Raw genomic sequence first — 19930 nt, forward strand, 5'->3', positions numbered from 1 at the left:
TTTCATCAGCTTCAATATATCTTCCCCAGCCTTCCCTCAGACTTCCAGTTGCGTTGTAATATCTAGATCCTATTTTGCTCTTGTGATTACTCATTCTTTTTCAACATCAGATCTCTGCTGCAATTTGTGTCACATCAGTCTTCAGTTGCTCACACACCTGAGCAACAGTCTGCCAAAGCCATTGTTTCCTGCTATTCATCCAAGAAGGGCCACAAAGACCGTATTCGTCTGAAAGGCTGGACTGTAATTATACACAATGAGTGCAAAATGTTTTGTAGAGATGAATTTTTTAACTGTCTACAAAAGTATATGTAAAAAGTTATGGTTGACACAAGGACTATTGCTCTGTGATAGACTACCTGTTCATCACAGACCTGTGTCTCGCCAAATGATTACTGGGGTAGGCTCCAGGTTCCGCGTAACCCTTAACTGGACAAAGCGGTTTAGAAAATGGATGGATGAAGATTCTTGACAGAGAAAGAATAACCCAGGATGGTAATTAGTATTGATAAATCATTCAAAGGAACACTGCCCAAACAAATCACATATGTATTTCAAAAGAAGAAAAAATGTAAAACTATTTGGACAAATGTGCTTCCTGACCTGAATCCAATAAGACACCTTATCAATGTACTGTGGAGGCCAGTATTTCCAATACAGAAAACTGAGTAGGCTGTTTTTACCTTTACATTTTACATTTATCCTGCTGTTCAGCGATGTAATGCAATCATTAAGGTGATGCAGTTTTGAGTCACGTAAGTGCACACATACAGTGACACAGTACTACATTTCTGCAGGCTTAGTGAAGACATTTCTTGTTGTTGTAATTTTTTTTTCTCTAATTTAATTGCAAACCTCTAATTAAACATTATGAAACTGTTAAACATCGAGAACAGGAAGGGCAGGCTTTATTGGTCCATGACTAAATGTTGATTACAAAAACAGCCAGTGAGGAGGAGTAATGGTGGCCTGTTGACGCTCAAACTGACCATTATGTAATTACAGATACCAGGAGGCAGTAATTAAAACAAGTCTCTGCTGCATTGTATGTTCTCGTTTGCGATTAAATAAAACTGCTGTGTGGTCAAACAGGAGTCAATGAAAATATTTTAACATATCAATACAGCTGTTCCAGTTCGACTTAAATTAATTAAGTGTTGTATGATACTGTATGCTCAGAGAGCTCACCCTTTTTAGTCTAAACTAAGTTCAGCTGAGAACAATGACAGTCAAATAACCCTTTTTCTTTTTTTATATAAAACTTTACTTCCCTTTAGTAAACAAAAAAAAGAAAAAGAAAAACAAAATAAACATACAATAAAAGACTTGCAAGGACAGGAGGAAAAAAACAGGCTTCTAAATACAAATATTCATTTTGTTTAACAAAGAGCATACAACAACTGTTTGGGTAAAAACTGCATCATGACACACTAAATTGATTATTCTGCTTTCCAGCAGGTAACAAAAGAAAAAAAAGACGTATTCAAAGAAAGTAAAATTAAAAACAGATATATTAAAAAGTAATGCAAGCAACATGCAGGCTACTTGGAGTCACACTAAGCTAGACAGTAAGAAACAGAAACTAAATATTGGTAGATAAATCTTGAGTCTCACAAGATGGTTTGACAGAAACATCATAACATCTTTCCTTCTATGGAAAATGATGCCTTTATTGTTCGCTTTTATCTAGGATTTACTTAAAAACAAACCTCTCATTGGTAGAATGAACCAGTGGACTTGGAAGAGTTCACAAGCCAAACAGCTGACAAGCCACAGAGTGAAGAGGAAAAAACAACACAAAGGCAGTAGTTTAGGGATTCTGGTTTCCCACAAGAGTTGGTTAAAAAATATATATGTAATACGTGATTAAAAAGGAACCAATCTTAACCCAAAACATATTGTGGATTTAACTTATAATAACAGAGTTTGGGTTCTGTGAAACTAGGAGGTACAAATTCTGACTGAAGTCATCTAAAACATTTGAGCTCACATGTAAAGAACTATAATTCGATTTTTTCCCTTTTAATTTTCTTTCTTTCAAGATACACAAAGAAAATGTATGCATTATGCTATAAATTTGGAAAACATTCATTAAGGAAATAAAACTGTTGATGCATCAGGCTGTGTACAAGGCATGAGCGTCGGATGCAATAAAAAAAACTAAAGCTGCTGACTGACTCTTCAAGAGTAAATTCTACATCTTATCTCACAAGAGAAAGATTGAACAGAGGAGCGAGAAACGTAGGAGGAAAAACATTTGTTTTCCTCAGCTCAGTGTCCATCAGCTCTGCCTCGCCTTCCTTAATCTCCAAATTTCTGTTCCCTCCATGTTTTCCCCATCATGCCCACCCCCCATCACAGCTTCGTTCCATCTCCCTTATCTCTGTATGCCAGAGTTCTGTATCCCTCACTCCTCTTCGCGTCCTCGATTCTTCATCACAGCTCGTCTCGTGCACTCCAGTTCTCCAGTTCCGACTGTAGCACGTCAGAGTTCTGGGCCTCGAAGCTCAGCTCCCCCTGCTCCTGAGTCTTCCTGGACTTGGCTCGATCCCAGTCAGTTTTGACTGTGTCGTTGTCCCAGACCACAGAAGTTTCTGTGTCACTTATGTAGCCCGCGTCTCCTGTGTAATGGGTTGGATACACCAGAAGCGGCTCAGCAGAAAATGCATGCAGGTCCCGACGCTCAAAATGGTCCATGTACTCTGAACTGATGAGTGACAGGAAAGGGTATGTAATTAGATCAAGAAGCATGCCACTGAACAGGAATGAAAGAGGAGAGACTTAGAAGAGGGCGAGAGAGAGGATGGGTTATACTCACATTGGATGTTTGTTGTACATCACAGGGAGGAATTCATCAACAGGAAGCATCTTTCCCAGAGGCTCAGCCCGGAGAAGCTTTTTGGCTCCTTGTAATGACAGCATGTAACCAAGAGTCCAGTAGGAATAGTCTGCTTCTACCAGATTGTGGACGTCTGGTACAGACTTCTCCGAGTGGTCAATTTGCATCCGTTTTCGTCCGATGTAACTATTAAGATGTGAACATTTAAAACATAGAAGCAACTATTTTGAGTTAAAAAGTACAAAAGAAAAGTATTTAAAAACATAATTTATTCTAAGGAGAAAGTTTAGCTTTGAAGAACCAAGAATTTAATCCATCATTTAAATAAATAACTTGAAAAGTCCCATGTTCAAGGCACAGTCCAGGAGCTCAGACCTTCAATGCTATGACGACTAAAGTTGCTGCCGTTACACAATAATAACCTGATGCAAATTTTCTGACAAGTTTGCATATTAGCAGTGTGAAATAAACTTGGACTTGATCAATGTAAATGATTCTAACAAATCTAACATGAATGAAGCTTCAATTGAGAAACGATGGAAATGAGCTTCCATGATTTTTTCCTTTACCGAACCAGTCAGCATCAAACTTTTATAACTGATTAAATTACATCCCAAATATTTTGTAACAAAGAAGAGCTTTGGAATATCCTTCCTGAATACTTACATAAAGCTTGTCTGAGAGTGTTCAGAATAAAAATTGTACCAAATGTTAACTTTGAAGCTTTTTAAAAGTTGTTTTTGCCGAATAAACTTTGCTTTCATTTGTGTTTCCAAATGAGTTGATAAATTTCTTCAACCTTTTTCTAATTTCCTGTCAATATTTAACAAATACTTAAATGACTTAAATCTGCTGCTCAGTGCTGTGCACATTACAAAGGTCATTCTAAAACAAATGATAAAAAACATTTTAAACAACTCACAACTTGCTACTCATTTCTTTTACATACATTTTCTAAGAAACTGCGGCAGGACCGTTACCAGTCAGTGCACGTTAAGATGCATTATTTCCACAAACAATTTCATCTGATTGGTGGAAGTTGAAATATATCATGCGACAGATGGATGGGTACCACTGCAGGGGATGATGATAATCCTCTTTGTTTACTAAACTCTGTTCATTCAAGCTCTACTCACATGAGATCCCAGTCCAGCTTGTGTGTCGTCACCTCCTGCAGCAGCGCCTGGACACGGCGCTTAAAGAACACCTCAAAACGAAGGTCATCTTCAAGGACCAGGGAAGTCTGTAGACCACGCTCCACTATCTAAACACACACCCATGAGTGCACGCACACACACACACACACACACACACACACACACACACACACACACACACACACACACACACACGCACAAACAGGATTTAGAGTATTACAGTGATGGTGAGATGCAGATGATCCGGATCATACTTTACTATGCTTAAGTGAAGCAATTAGTGTAATGTTTAATAAATTCCTTTCTGGCATCAATGACTTTTTAAGTTTGAATTTTGTGCCAACATAAAAAAAAAAAAAGAAAGAAAAAAGTGCCAAAGCATGAGGAAGTTGCACTCAGCTACTCTTGATTAGTAGGGTGGGCAGTGAGGCAGTTGGGGAAGCCAATTCATTTCACTGTTATTAAGTTTAAGTTGATGCAAATTTGCATAACAATGTGAAAATTTTCTGTTCGATTGTTCCTCATAGATGATTCATGACACTTTAGTAGAGCTTTGAGCCAAGGAGAAAAATTCAGTTCATTTTCTGATACATGGACAAAAAATGAAACTCATGACATGAGTGACAGTAAGAAAGTGAAGGAATCAGTGGTTGTGGATGCTGTTTTGTGAATAGACTGACGGTACACGTATTTAAATATGTAAGGATAATGCTTCTTCAGTCATACAAAAAGAGTCAACAATACACATTTTTCTTCCATTTAGAATCACTGCACTTTGAGAACATATCTAGCACCACATCACACATATGCTATTCTAAATGTAAAATTACAGTGTGGAAGGATACCCCAAGGGAGACCCAGGGCATGCTAGAGGGATTATATCTCTCGGCTGGCCTGGGAACACCTTGGGAAGTCTGGGCTTTCTCGCTTAGGCTGCTGCTGCCCTAGCAACCAGATCCCGGATAAGTGGACCTACAGTTAATCTTTCATGTTTTTTAATCTATAGATGTTTTTTCAAATTATATAAAATTATATAAATAAATTTATAAATTTCACATTATATAAGTAAGGTTTATAATATATATATATATATATATATATATATATATATATATATATATATATATATATATATATACATATATAATCTTTCAATTTGTTTTAATCTGCCAGTTTTTTGTCTTGATTTTTCTCCATATTTTGCTTTCTTGTGTGCTGCAGGTGTGTAATGAAAGTGACAATAATTTGGACTTTACTAATGTCATGAACTGAACAACTGTGGAGTGATGCTGACAGGCCATAAGGCTATGATATGTTGTAGACAGTGCTTGTAGGGAATGTAAGCTGAACACCATGTCCACAGTGACTTGTGAATATGAGCAATTGCTACACACTGTTTTGTTAACAGGGCTTCTTCACTGAAGACGGCTGGGTGGTCTTTAGGTCAAAGCAACAGATCCAGCTGTCATCAGGTGAAGATCATTGACATGCATGTTGGATCTGTTTGCTTACAGCACAATTTAGGCCCAGAAGATATATAAAAATGTTAACAGGTTTTTCAAGGACCATTAACAGCTGCATGTGAAGACTGAAAGAGGTATATCTTTACAGATTTATTCAGGTTTTCATGTAGTTCTTAAAAATAATGCAGTTTTTCCATAGTTATTATTGAAATAAAATTTAGGAGAGATGTGTATAAACTAAAAGCTAAACGATGACGGAAGTTAAATTATTACATGTGTCATTGTTTTGTCCAAATAAAGCCAGAAAATTTAAAGGAAAACTCTTGTTGTTTAAAATGTTTTCATTTCTGGGAGGATGTTGATATAAATTGTAAACTAAAAGACATATATACATTTTTTCTTTAACTTGTTTTCTACTTACAACAGCAGAAAAAAAGCTAAATTTACAAGAGGACTGAGAGGCCTAAAGCCACATGTCCAAGCAACTCACCTCTTTCCAGATGTTATAATGCGAAAGAAAACAACCCAGTTCACCCTTGGTGAGAGGTCGACCGTGATAAGGGTCTTTGTATCCTGGCAGCATCTTAATCCCCATAGCGTTTACATCAGAAATATTCAGAGCTCTGGGAGAGAGGAGGAGTGAACAAAGATTTGAGAGAAGAAATCAATAAGTTGTATGCGTGTGATATATTCATAACGATGGTAAACAAAGCGTTGCATGAACATTTTTCAAAGAAATAACTCATAAAGCATGCGGTTATTAGGACAGTTGTGAATGTCTTTATGAAGGGACAAATTAAAATGTCTTCAATATGGCATCGTTTCTAACCAGCTGATATTTAACGTGGATATGAGCTGAATCTAAATATTTCAGGACATCTTTAAAATACGGCATGCAACCAGCATCTTTTCACTTGGTTGTTTGGCTCAGCCATCCTCAGCAAACATTTATCTAGACTCCATGTTAGAGAAAAACAAGTCAGGACAACACAGGCAGTAGAGGAGGAAGAAGATGAAACCCACTTGCCATCCACAGCTGCAACAACCTTACAGCTGAGCTCCTGCTCATACAGGCTTCTTAACATTCGCTCACGACGATCAGTTCTCCGCACCAGATTTATCATGAAAACCTGAGTGCACAGAAACACAAAACCTCACACACATGCCAGGGTTTTAGTGTCTGTTTGTGAGTATGTGTGTGAGTGTGTGTGTGTGCACCTCATCAAAACCCATCTTGTCAGGCTGCTTGGCAGGGAGAGACAGGAAGCTGGAGGGCTCCAACGGTGAATGTTTCACTGTGGAAGAAAATGGAGGGAAAGTTACAAAGAGATTTACTAATGTGTCCAAACAGGGGTTCCAAAAATGCGGTCTGGGAAACTGCAGGGGCTCTCCCCAGAACCCCTGCAGTTTCCTGGATTGCGAACCCCTGGTGAGTCCCCTGGGAATGGGATCTCACACAAATTAAACAGTCAAACTTTTGTCTTGGCTTATTACATCAAAATCCACCTAAATAAGTAAATGCCAGTCCGTTTTTATGTTTCCACACAGTTATGAATTCATAGGAGCTTCACAAAGAGAACAAATGTATGTGCATTTAGTGATATTTACCAAAAGGCAGTTTTGACAGGCGCCAACCTAAATCCTGATAACATAGCCTGCATTTAAAGGGGTGCTATTATGGTATTTGGAATTTTCTGAGCTTTCTACAGTGTTACAGTATTGAATCCTCATCAGACATGTGAACGGCACTGTGTTTTATCACCTAAACGCATGTTTGAGTTTGAGTTCCAGCACGCTCGGCATTCGGTTTCCATGGCGACGAAAAATGCGTAGTTTTAGAGAGTTTTTTCTACTTGGAAATCCTTGTGACGTCCCGGGGGATAAGGTTCGGTGATTGGTTACCTTCTACTGGTTAACAAGGGCATGTACAAATACATTAGGTGGGTGGAAAACATTGGATAAAGTTATTTCCAACGATGGCTGGTGAGTTTACCAAAGAGAGACATCCTGCTGCATTCGTTGCTGTTTTCCACTTTGTTTTCAGGGTCTGATTCAGGTTTCAACATGTAGGGCTGTATGCTATGTGTTGACATTGTATTTTGTTTTTTTTATTGAGTTCATATTAGCCTAATCCTTCTGTTTATGAGATGTTACAATGACGGCGAAAGCAGTTGCGGTGCGCGCTCCCAATGTAGTGCGGTGGCGGGAGGCGGGGCTTAATGCGGAAGAGTCTCAATCCACTCGTTTTGCCCGCAGGCTGATCTGACAGCCTATGGAGAGGGTCGGTCTGAAGTAAATAAAGCGATTCGTGACAATAACTTGATCAATCCCAGCCCTTCTGGGCTCAGAAGTAAAAATAAATTAGCCTGAAATGCACATAATAGTTCCACTTTACAAATCTGCAGTATGAATATTTTTAACCCCATCATATGCAGACTGTCACACTTTTTTGTTTTGGTTAAATATACATCACAAACTTCATCTGTCATTGCAATTTTGTGTTTTTATACATAAGATTTACTTTAATGTTCACGAACAGTTTCCTATCCATCAACATCTTAAATAAAAAAAAAAGAAAAAGTTTTGTTGTTTAGCATAAGATGACGCAGAATAAACTGTGTCATCATTTATGATGAAGAAAAATCTAAGCCAGAAGCAGTATGAAGCATTTTATACCTTTACAGAGATACCAGACGTTTTCTCAGCAGAGATGGGCAAACATGCAGTTCTGCAAAAACTTATCAACACATTTTATAACCAAGAGGATGGAGCATAAAAACAATAAAACACTATAAAAGAACATATGAAAATCTCAGTAAAAAGTAGCACTTGGTAGTATTTATAGTAAAACATTTAACTTTTTCTCCTTCAGAGTACAAATCTTTGTCCACTTCGGATTCTTTGTTTGTTTTTACAACAGAGCAAAACTTAAGTACCAACACTAACACCAACACAGCCAAGAGCAACTCACAGCTCACTTTGTTTCAGAAATTATTGATTACTTCCTCCCAATGGCTACAAAAAGCTGAAGCAAGTGAATATGCATCTGCGGAAGCTGATGGAAGCAGGACAAAGAAGTGAGTTTAGGACAGGAAGACATTAGCAATGATCTCAGAGAAGCAACTGCTGCTGCCCATCAGGAAGTGGGAAGACTAATACGTCTGTTTCTAAATAATTTATTCTAATATTTTACAGTGAGAAAGATTGTTCACAACTTAAGAATGTTCAATACAGCTGCTTATCAGATATAAATAACAATACGAAGAAGGATTTTAGTGTTGCTAAACGTGTTTCTTCAAAATACTAAATCACTAAATACACTTCGTTATTCACACACTGCTTCTGATTTTTGGCACGGATTTTGTTTCAGTGAATAATGGCAAGGCCTCGTTAGGCTATACTTTAAATACCTTTAAAGATCCAGATTATTTATTACTGTCTATACATGAAACGCTTTATCTAATTGTAGATTACTATTTCAAAGTGGTGTGTTTTGATTTTTGTTCAATTATTAATGTAGAGGTTAGAGTATATCTTGAGGCAGCTGCAGTGTTATTCATATTTTGGGGCTTAAGAGTGGAATGTTCTTGAAGCTTTCTGAAAATACACTTATGCATAGTAATGAACTAAACCCCAAACACATCTATGAATGAGAATTTGACCTGCACATATATACACAATTTTGAATATCACAATATAGCACATCTATTTCAGTCCATCAAAAACTAACAAATTTGTTTTCAATATGATTAAATCTGCTCCCATTTTCTAAAATACTGAGCATATTACTACAGAGTCTTGGAGCTCTTAACTCACCCATGATCTCCAGATGGGTGTGCAGAAAGCTCTCTGCCTCATCCTGCAAGGTAGCATGAGCGCGCATTGGAACTGGAAAGTAACCGTAGATTTCTTTGTTGCACAAATACATCTGCACATCTGAAGGGAGGAAAGAAAAACAGTCTTATGCATTGAACTGGCTTTATGGGTCTTTAACATGAAAAAACCCCTTGCAAATTTCCCACCTGCCATGCGAGCTGAGTAGGCAAAGACAATGACATCATCCAGAGCCCAATTGTATTCGGGGTGTGGTGGGTAAAACGCCAGCTGGCGAGAGGCCTCTTTCCTCAGATCCACCAGGTAGGTAGAGTGGACCATTGGTACAGCGAAACAGCCAAGGCGTTCCCGCCTGCGGATGGGCATGTAGGCTGGTGTACGCTTGTAGTAACCCTGCAGGGACAGCAAATAAATTCTGTTTAGTTACAGATAGTTCATTTAAGTCCCAAGTTTGAAAATACAAAGTTGGCGAGGGCTCGCAGTCAGGGAGCGAAAATGACTAGAAAAATGACAGATCTGACCGATTTCACTTACTGGAGTTACTGGAGGCAACAGCTGCGATCATCTGGTGTTTTTTTTGTAAGATACAATAGGACACTTCATATCTATTCTATGAAATCATGAAGCCAAACAGCAAATATGTTTAGTAAAATTAGAGTCAACATGCTGAGAAAATAGACCAAATTAAAGATTCATCAGAGCTGGATATTGCATTAATGTTTCTACTGCAAAACAAATTGCTCACTTTAATCATAACATAATTTACCAGTGCATGAAGAAGAAATTGCTGAATAATTAGAGAAGGAATAGCGAGCCATGTTTAACAAAAATAATAAACCCTTTTCCTTACAGTTTTAAATTGATTTATTTGTTCTTTCTAGTGACTTATTGCATAAATGTAATTTCCTCACAAACAAATTTACTTTCAGGATTTTTCTACAAGTTATAAAAATAGAAGGAAATTGATTAAAAAAAAAAACAGCATTAAAATGTAGACTCAACATAAAACTGATCTGCATTATTCATTCAGCCTGTAAAGATGTTTTATAGATAAAAAAATATAAAAAAAACAGCACTTGACCATTTTAATCAATTTCAATAACAAATAAATAATTTAAAAAAACCAACTGATTAACAATTTAATTCTCACTTTTAAAACAAAAGTCTTAAAAGGATATTGAATTTACCTTCAAATGAATAAATAACTGATTACATACACAAAATTGAATGTCAAGATATTCATTAGAATATAATCACATTGTAACATGAAAACAAAATAAACCACATCAATATTTAACATTCTTCCATGTAAAAGTGCATTTTCCATATATAGACTTCTATAATGAAAGATTCACAAACATCTGAGCATATTTCCTTGATAAATTTACAGATGGAGAGTCATTCACTCCACATGGTACAGCAGACTCAGCCTTAATTGTATTGTATCTAATTTGAAACCAGATTCAATTAAACTGTTTTGCTTGATTAGAATTTGACTAAATCTGATTTGCAAAAAGCAGATGTATCTGCTCTTGTCTTTCTGAATCTGGTTATACATCTGTGATGGAATCTGGATATGTGAAAGAAAAGATTTAAAAAAAGAGAAAAGAAAACTTGGGTGGGCAACCGAAACAGAGCATGATATTTCTGAGTAGCCACAAAATGAAAACATGTGTAGTGGCGGTCATGGTCCACTATCTCATTTGGCACAGTGTTCTCCTCCTACTTCTCAAAAGATTTTAAAGCATAAGACATAAATCTGTCGTGTGGCGTGTCTCTTAGAAACCACGTGAAACTTAATCTTTGCAGTCTGTTTGCAGTCTTTGTGTTGGTGTGAGAAAAACATGATGCTGATAAAAAGTAACGTAAAAAAATAAATTAATAGTTACTTTGTATGTCATCAAGTAAAGTCTACACATGGCTTTTTAATCTGATTGACGATACTAACCTTGAAGTAATCTATAAATTATAGTCTGTAAAATAACATGTATTATAACATTGTACCTTTATTTGCCACCTGTCCATGATAAGCGTTAGTTAAAAAGCAAAACTACCACAACCATGAAGTATAAACTACATCACATCCAATATGTGCATGTGGAGAGAAAGATATGAAGGGACTGTGTCTGATACACGGATTCAGAAGGAAATCTCTGCTACCTGTGAAGTCATGCCACACCAGAAGTTGGAATATGCAGCTCTGGATTCAAGCATGGGAGCTACAATGGTCTTGTTCTCCTTCATCAGCTTCCACAACACATCAGGACTGGTGAGCAGGTTGTCACAGTCAACCACCTGCAGACGGGAGAGAACGGCCAAATACTGACAATTGTGTAAGCGTGTAATACATGTTCCCCACTGCTGCTACATGACCGACTCTTAGACCTTTTCATTGCAAAGTGTATGGTTTTAAACAAGCCTTACAGACTGCATGGGGCGGGGATTTGTTTCAGTAGATACTTCTACACTCTACTGTGTTATTTCAACTAGTTTCTTTGTTGGTATTTTTCCTGCGTGAGAGGATGCAGTAGTCAGGATCTGTGGGATATTTAGTCAGGGAAAGAGACAGTGCAGGTCCAACCGGCTGGAAGTCAAACAGCTGGTAAGGGGATTTTAGTCCATGTGATAAAATCCCGCCCATCCATTTGACCGTAAGGTCACGTCCTCTCCTATGTTTTGGATAAGTGCTTTTCCATGTTTAGAGATTCTCAAACAGTGAATGCCAAAAATGATGTTTGTTGGGGGGTTTATTGCCTTACTATAATCATCTGAAAACAAAACCTGTATCCCTTGATTTCCTTCAGGTCTAACATTTATTCTTTCATATACTATATTATATACCTGCTATATATTAGAAAGTATTACTTAGTGTATTAAAGACAATGTAAAACAGATATATCATTGTACAGGTGAAGCATATAAAACCAATAATTTAATTTAGAATTAAATAAAAAAAAAAAACTGGTTCTGTGCTTGAGATAACTGGAGCTGCAGGAAGTGATTGTCTACAAATAAAAACTGCAAAAGCTGTTGAAAAAAGTAGCAGATACCACACATCTTCCACACTACACTACAAAGCATGCTCAGTAAGCGACCTCTTTACAACAATGCAGGTACCAGAGATGCTATCTGGCAGTGGTCACCACATTCTGCATCAGATTTCTATCTTCTTTATCTTCTAATGAATCTTAAATCTTTCTTTAACAAAATTGACTATTTCCTTCACCAATGAATAAAGAATTTTCCATTTCATTTCAAGATGCACTGTTGTGTCAGCAACCATCAGGTCCTGGCAATCATGTGGAAACTATTTTGATACTTACCCCCAGGGTTAATTTAAGACTGTTAAGACTGGTCATGCCGAGTGAAAGAGGTTCTGTGGTTTCAAGGCTGTCATGTGTGAACATGCCTTCTTGCATCAGCAACATGGGCTGTAAATTTCTAAATAAATGCATGAAAAAGTTCAAAGAAACTACAAATTTGGAAGAATTGGCCAATAACATCTTCATGTGTTCAGTATGTTAGTATTTTTGTGGAAAAGCATGTCATTAAACAGCCATTAAAAAATCTGATGAGTCATACATGGGCAAAAAATCAGAATTGAGCTGCAGTGTGAACGGAGCCTAATTTAGGATTCAGTACTAATCTTGCATGTTGTGTTTTTATGCCCTCCTACTAGCAAAAGTTATGGCAGCTTTGTACAGTTGCACATCTGTTAAATCAAAACTCTTGGGAACAGAATATTTAGTGAACTGGAACAGGGATTCTCTGTTACAAATATCCACTTAGACTCAAGACAGAATTCACTAGTTTTGTTGGTTAAAGGCCAACGTTTCTGACCTCGCAAAATAAGTTCCTACCCTAACACAAGATTTTATTTGCACAATGTAATGTAATTCCCCAGAAGGGGAATAGTTGGGGGTTTTTTTTGTTCATTTTTTTTTTTATAACCAAAAGGGTCAAAGATCAAGTTTGGACATGTATGGGAGTGACTGCAACTGCTCTGCAACATCATATAACCATGTGACAGTAGTGCAAGTTTAGGGTAAAAGTAAAGAAATCATTTCAAAGGATATGTAAGCTGCTTATGAAAATAGATGTAATGACAAATTTCTTATAGATTACAGTAAAACTTTAAAGTATTCATTCATTCATACATTTTCTGATCCGCTTAATCCAATTCAGGGTCGCGGGGAAGCTGGAGCCTATCCCAGCTGGCTTTGGGCGACAGGCAGGGTACACCCTGGACAGCTCGCCAGTCCATCGCAGGGCCACTTTAAAGTATTATTACTTAAAAGTAAAAACGGCTATGTTAAGACCATAACCATTTTGGGAAAGGTATGAAAAAAGCCCTGTTTTCCACCTTCCAGGCTTTTTTCAGAACCCTGACTGAAGAAAATCTTGAATGCATTGAATGCAGAGAAACAATGTGGGCTTGCACAGTTAGACTTATAGAGTGAAGTTAAATTAATAATACAGAATGTACAGACATATAGAGAGTTTCTTAGAGTAGGCAGTCAGCAGCTATGGGTATTAGAACAGACAAAGGATCTTAGTGCCATGACTCAGCTTATTGCACATACCAAAAGTTTTTCCTAATACACACAACTCAAGAGTTGAAATAAGAGGATATATATGCAACCATTTAATGGATGATAACATACCAGAAGGTAGTCTGCCCAGATCTCGCGGGCAGTGTCTAGCGCTGCTTGACGGAGCTTCATTACATGTTCATAACGGAGATTATTCCAGTGCTTTGGGCCCACCTCGTCCTCAAAGGCACTGAGACATGCAAAAATAAACCTATTAAGTAATGTGCTCATCACCAGTACACAATCCCACATTCACACACTCACAAAACAAAGTACCTGGGTTCATCTTCAGGTCTCCACTCAACATAGTGATAGTAATTCTGCACTTTGACGAGCCAGTCCCTCAGAATGGCTGTTGTGTTATCTATGTTGTGATCTGTCGCCACCCTGTGAGAGAATAAAAGAAAACAAAGGAGATGTGACACAAACTAATTTGACATATGGATAAATGTACAGATACAACTTTTTTCGCTCTATATGGCAATTCCTATTACAGCAGCAACATATGAATCAGTGCAACATGCAGAACCAATATTATTAATGTTGCCTTTGTGAAGACAAGGCTAATTCACGTTGAGTTTTATGAATGATAAAAATTTTAAGTAAGTAAGTAAGAAGGATGCTTAGGAACATTTTAGTCAAAGTCAAAATGCCCTTTCTCTAAGCCTCCATCTTACCACCATGCAGCACCCCTCCATCCTAAGCATCCTGAAGATCCTGAGAGCTATGTTGTCAGGGAATTTATGCCACAGGTAAGGTAACTAATGGCAAAAGGGTCTCTAGAGTAGGGATCGGACAAAGTGTGGCTCACGTCATACCTCTATGACATATGAAAACATTGGTTCAAAGTTTACCTTGCCCAGGCAGGCCCCCTGTGGAGCCTGGCCTGTAAGGGGGAGAGGGGGCTTGCAATGCATAGAGTATGCTCCAACTACTCAGTACTCAGCCTCCCTGGTAAAGTCTATACAAGGGTCCTGGAGAGGAGGGTCCGTCAGAAAGTCAAATCCAAGATGTTGAGTGGATCCAGTTTGGCGGCCTCATGATTGAGCTTTTTGCAGATCATGAGATTCTGTTGACTTCATCTCTGGTGGTTGTGATCTCAACTCTTGCTGGAGCAATTTGCAGTAGAGTTTGAAACGGTGAGAATTAGCACCTCTAAATCCGAGACCTTGGTTCTAAACCAGAGCGGTATGAGGTCCTGCTTCGAGTGAAGGAGTTCAAGTATCTCAGGGTCTTGCTCACTTGTGAGGGAATGTAGTAAAAGATCAACAGTAGGATCAGTTGTGAAGATGGAGCGGAGTCAAAAGACAAAACCTCTCCATTTACCAGCTGATCTATGGTTCAACTTTCACCGATGGTTACAAGCTGTGAAAATTGACTAAAGGGAGAACCTGGGTAAGGCCCCAGGACATGCTGGAGGAACTACATGTCTCGACTGGTTTGAAAAGCCAGGAATACCCCCCTGCCCAGACAAGCTGGCCAATGTGGTTGGCGAGACAAAAGTCTGGGCTTTGCTGCAGCTGCCCCCACGACCAGACCCAAGATAAGAGACAAGATGATAGATGGATGGAATGGCAACTGCACTTCATTTACAGTATAACAAACTTTAAAAATAACAAAGTTATCCAAAGTGCTACAACGAGCAACATAACAGGGAAAAACGATCAAATAAATATTTTTATTTTGCATATGAAGTACCTCAAAATCAAAATTAAAGTTATATAATAAAATGAAATAATAAATATCAAGTAAAATCAGATAAAAATGTCAACTGGGCCAAAGTGGACAGATGGATTTTAGAAAAAGACTTAAAAACACATTAAAAGGAGACCTGTCTAATGTACAAACGCAACTCTTTCCACAGTTTAGATGCTTTCACTGCAAAGGCCCGGGACCCTCTGAGCTTTCAAGTTGTCTTGAGCACACTCAGGAGGAGTTGGTCCGCCAACCTGAGAGACCAACAAGGTATATAGCGATGAAGAAGCTCACTGAGGTACAGTGAGGAACACAATTCAAAAACGGCAAATCAAAGCAATTTAAAAGTGAAGAGAAGATTAAACCGATGTGCCCGAACTTGCACTTGCCAGTTAAAAGACGTGTAGCTGCATTTTGTACAAGCTGCAGTGAAGAAATAGGGAACTGACAACTCATCCCAAAATAAAGTGCATTGCAGTATTGTGGCTGGGTTGTCACAAAGGCATGTATTTCTGTTTCAAAGTGCTGACGGTGCTTAATTTCTGTTTCAGATGAAAGGCGGAAAATGGAAGTCCTAATTCTTCTAAATTACACTGTGAGTTAGAAGGAAACACAATTTATCCATCTGTAGGTGCTGAACATATAGAATATTGACAATAAAGATGGCTGACTGACAAAATGGTGTGTCTGCAGGGATTTTCTAAAAGTTCTCTTCTATCATAACAAGAAAAGCAAATACATGCTGCTGGTAAACTAGATGCATTTATGTGGTGGTGCTATACTCTCTTTGCATAACTATCCCTTCCATCTGCTTAGGATCGGTTGGGGAACAACTGGAGAGATTTGGGGCCAATGTTGTGAAAAAAAAACAAAACACACATTTATAAAAGTACAATTAACTCCAAAGGGGAACAGAGTCACTTATTTTCTGCCATACTAGAAAAAGAGAGAAGCCCTATAGCAAAGAGCAAGGCTTGCAAAACTAAAAAAACAGATAGCTTGCAAAAACTCTTTGGCTTGCAGCTGAAATAAGCTGCATTGTACAATTTGGAGATGAGATACAATATCCCATCTCAAAGACTGTATTAACACACAGATCTCCACATTCTGCAACAACACCAAAAGCAAAGTCTCAGACTAATTTAAAGACCCACTAAAAAGTCTACCATTTTGTCCTGCTCTTTGACGCCCCCTACAGGTTTAATGTGGAATATCAATGTTTCAAATAAAATCAATCTGCCTCCCGTCCAGTAACAACCATGCACAGCAAAATACATGCATGACCATGTTTGGTCTTGTTCCCTCACCTGAAACAGCCAAAAAAACAGAAGAGCCGTTCAAAGTAAAAAATAAAAAAAAAGTCTAAAACTAAGTTGATGATTGTCAATTTTACAAATTCTGTCTCCAATTACTGAAGAACAGCTGTAGTTCAAGTACAACATTAACTGACTGATGTTATTCCTTTATAGTTTGTCAGCAACACAGGTGGAGGCAGCTTCGATCAGAATTACAAACGAGCCATTGACGCTTCCTGACTCCAGTTTTAACCATGCTCATTCTGCAAAATTCATCTACAGCCACAGAATAGCTCAGAATGATCAACACGCCTCTTCCTTGGTTTCGCTCAAATCATGCAGGCTGCCCTCAAATTGTCCAACATAGGAACAAAAATAAAACTTATTCCAGCTACTACAGTTTTGCCTAGAGTTCTGTATACACTCCATTTCCAACTTTTTGGGGAACTCTCTCTCTTTTTTTTTTTTTAATTTAGTTTACGACCAAAATAACATTGTCAGGGTGTTGCTGCAGTCAGACAAGCTGTTTGATCATTTAAATGCTCGAGATGGATCCAGTAATGTCTTCTACAATGATTTATATCAATTAGAAATGCTGGATATCCTTCTGCCATTGAAAATAAAAAGTAACTTTTAAGTAAAAGAAAACATAACTTTCAGAGGTAAAACATGTGTGTCAAAGTACTGGAGTTGCATATTGAGCTATAAATGTAAATAAATTCATGACCCAGCACCACAATAGCTTTTTGATACTTTCAGAATCTTGTCATCAATAGTTTTTCATCATAAAAAGTCAGGTGTGGGCAGAGAGGAACGCAGACATAGTGAGGGCTTGAGAAGGCCAGGAGCCACATTCATCTGCTGTCTGTGTTATCACAACAAATCCCAGTGTCTCATGGACGAACAGCAACACAGACGAGCGAGCAACTGAAGGAATGTGTAAATATAACAGAAATGGATCCACTACTAACCCTGTCATGTAGTGGGTGACACAAAGCGTGCTGCTGGTATTTGTTTCCCACTAGTCTGTGGCAATTTCACACAGCAGTGTCGTCTCAACACCTACATGTCACCATACTAACCAATCCATCTTTTTCTCTCAAGCTTTCTCTGCGTCTGTCTATCTTTCCCCCAGTAATATCGCTCTCCTCAGAGGTTCTGAATGATTATGTGTGCTACATGAAGAAGGGTTTACGGGGGAGTAAATATTTAGGATTGTAGCACTAAAGGATATGAAAGAGTCGAGAAGAGGAAAAGAATGGGTATGTAATTTAAAACTCCATTTTGCATGTCACTGCAGAGCACACACACTCCACCATAAGCAGCCAACATGCATGTGTGTGTACGTTGCTGCTTGTCAGTTATTTAATCTCACTCTGTCACACTAATCACTGCAGGTATGTGCAAGTGGTGTTTTAGTCTTTACGTTTAATTTAAAAACTTTTTCACATCAGTTCTTCGACCAAAGGTTGAGATCAAGTATGTTGTATATCAAAGCAACTCAAGAGGACACGGTAGGAGCTGAGTGCAAGATGGGAATTACAAGTTTAACATCCTACCTGGTTTGTTTAAGGAGACACAATGACTTATAAATCCATCATTCAAGGTCCTGTAGATTAAGAAGAAGCTAAGGATTTCCTCTGATCAAACAACTCTATTCATATTAATCAATTATGCCAGCTTTAAATTCAGATCCATGCTGTCACATTATATATAACTCTGCTGGAGGCGTCTGGCTCCGTTTTTTTCTTTGCCAGTCCCCTGAGCAACATAAAGAAAGGAAGAAGGGGAAATCTAATCTGGCAGGTGTGGCTGACAATGAAAAGATTAACTCAATTATTAGAAATAAGTCTGCAGGCAAAAGAACAAACTAAGAGGAAGTGAGACAGGAAAGTCAACTAAACTAGAAGTGTGGGGCGGGGTAAAAAAGAGGCAGTTAAAAAAAAAAAAAAGCAATTTTTTTTAATAATCATTCTCACAAAAAAGTCCTCAATTGTAGGTAACACACGTGGAAGTTTTTTGTTTTGGGGTTTTCTTGTATACTGTTTTTCCTGCTCCCAGTCGTGCCTTGAGGACGGAGATGTGGAAGGGAGGAAAGGGAGGGGAAGAAAAGGAGAGGGAGAGGTCGGGGGAAGAAAACCAAGGGGCGATGAGAGAAGATCTGTGACTGAATGGAACTTTTCATGGGCACGTCTCTGCTGGAGGAAGCCGCCTTCCGCATCGTTTTCCGTGCGCCCAGGTCCACGCAGCCCTCCGGCCACCGTGGAGCCATGCCGTTGTCACTTCTTTCCCTTCTTCATATCATTTACAAACATAAAGCATACATGTATTGCACACAAGCACAACATGCAAAGTTTTTTTTTCTAAATAAATTTTACACGGGCTCCGCGTGAGATCTGGTGACAGTGACTTATATTTAGACCTACTTTACTGCCAGTTTTTTTTTTTTTTTTATCCTTAAACAACTTTAAAAGTTTTGGCATTACAGCCAAAAGATTTATATTTACGGTTTTAATTGTTGTATAACACAGAGCTTAATTTTAACGATGACACTCACCACAGCGCAATGCGGTCCTTGGGGTAGTGGAGGCGCTCGATGGAGCCCAGGAACAGCGGCAGGGAGTGCGCCGAGTTGCGGCAGACCAGAGCGATGACAACCCGAGGAGCGAGGAGCGGAGATTCAGGGCTCCAGCGCTCCTCGGGGAAATATCCCCGACTCGAGCCCGTAAGGACACAGAAAAGCAGGGCAAGCAGCAGCAAGGTGACCCGGAGCATGGCAAGGGGAGAAAAACTCGTTAGTGACGCGGCAGACAGAGGAGGAAGATGCACAAGACGACGGTCCCGCTGTTGTATTACGCCGACACTGGCTACATGGCGGAGTAGATGTCTAAAGTTAAAGGGGATGTCTGTCTTGCTTGGAGAGGAACTAGCTGTTCTCCGAAAATCTTCCAACAATAGTCACTATGTTTCCGTTTCATGGTGAAAATGGATCATGACTGTCATATCCTGTTAGATTTGATTAGCCATGACATCTTTCGAAAATTAATTACAACAA

General features: G+C 38.5%; 1 protein-coding gene across 1 annotated transcript; it reads right to left on the reverse strand.

Moving 5' to 3' along the window:
* Positions 1-1329: 1329 nt before the first annotated feature.
* Positions 1330-19698, reverse strand: LOC306774514 (procollagen galactosyltransferase 1-like). Its single transcript, XM_079264591.1, has 12 exons — positions 19433-19698; positions 14162-14272; positions 13958-14075; positions 11454-11588; positions 9482-9686; positions 9276-9395; positions 6678-6754; positions 6483-6589; positions 5950-6082; positions 3976-4103; positions 2819-3025; positions 1330-2707 (listed from the first exon to the last, which is right to left on the reverse strand). The coding sequence occupies exons 1-12, from the start codon at positions 19648-19650 to the stop codon at positions 2437-2439; spliced, it is 1830 nt and encodes a 609-aa protein (XP_079120717.1). The 5' UTR covers positions 19651-19698; the 3' UTR covers positions 1330-2436.
* Positions 19699-19930: the final 232 nt, after the last annotated feature.

This window comes from Telmatherina bonti, assembly GCF_933228915.1.
Source record: "Telmatherina bonti genome assembly, chromosome: 3".
Classification (NCBI taxonomy): Eukaryota; Metazoa; Chordata; class Actinopteri; order Atheriniformes; family Telmatherinidae; genus Telmatherina; species Telmatherina bonti.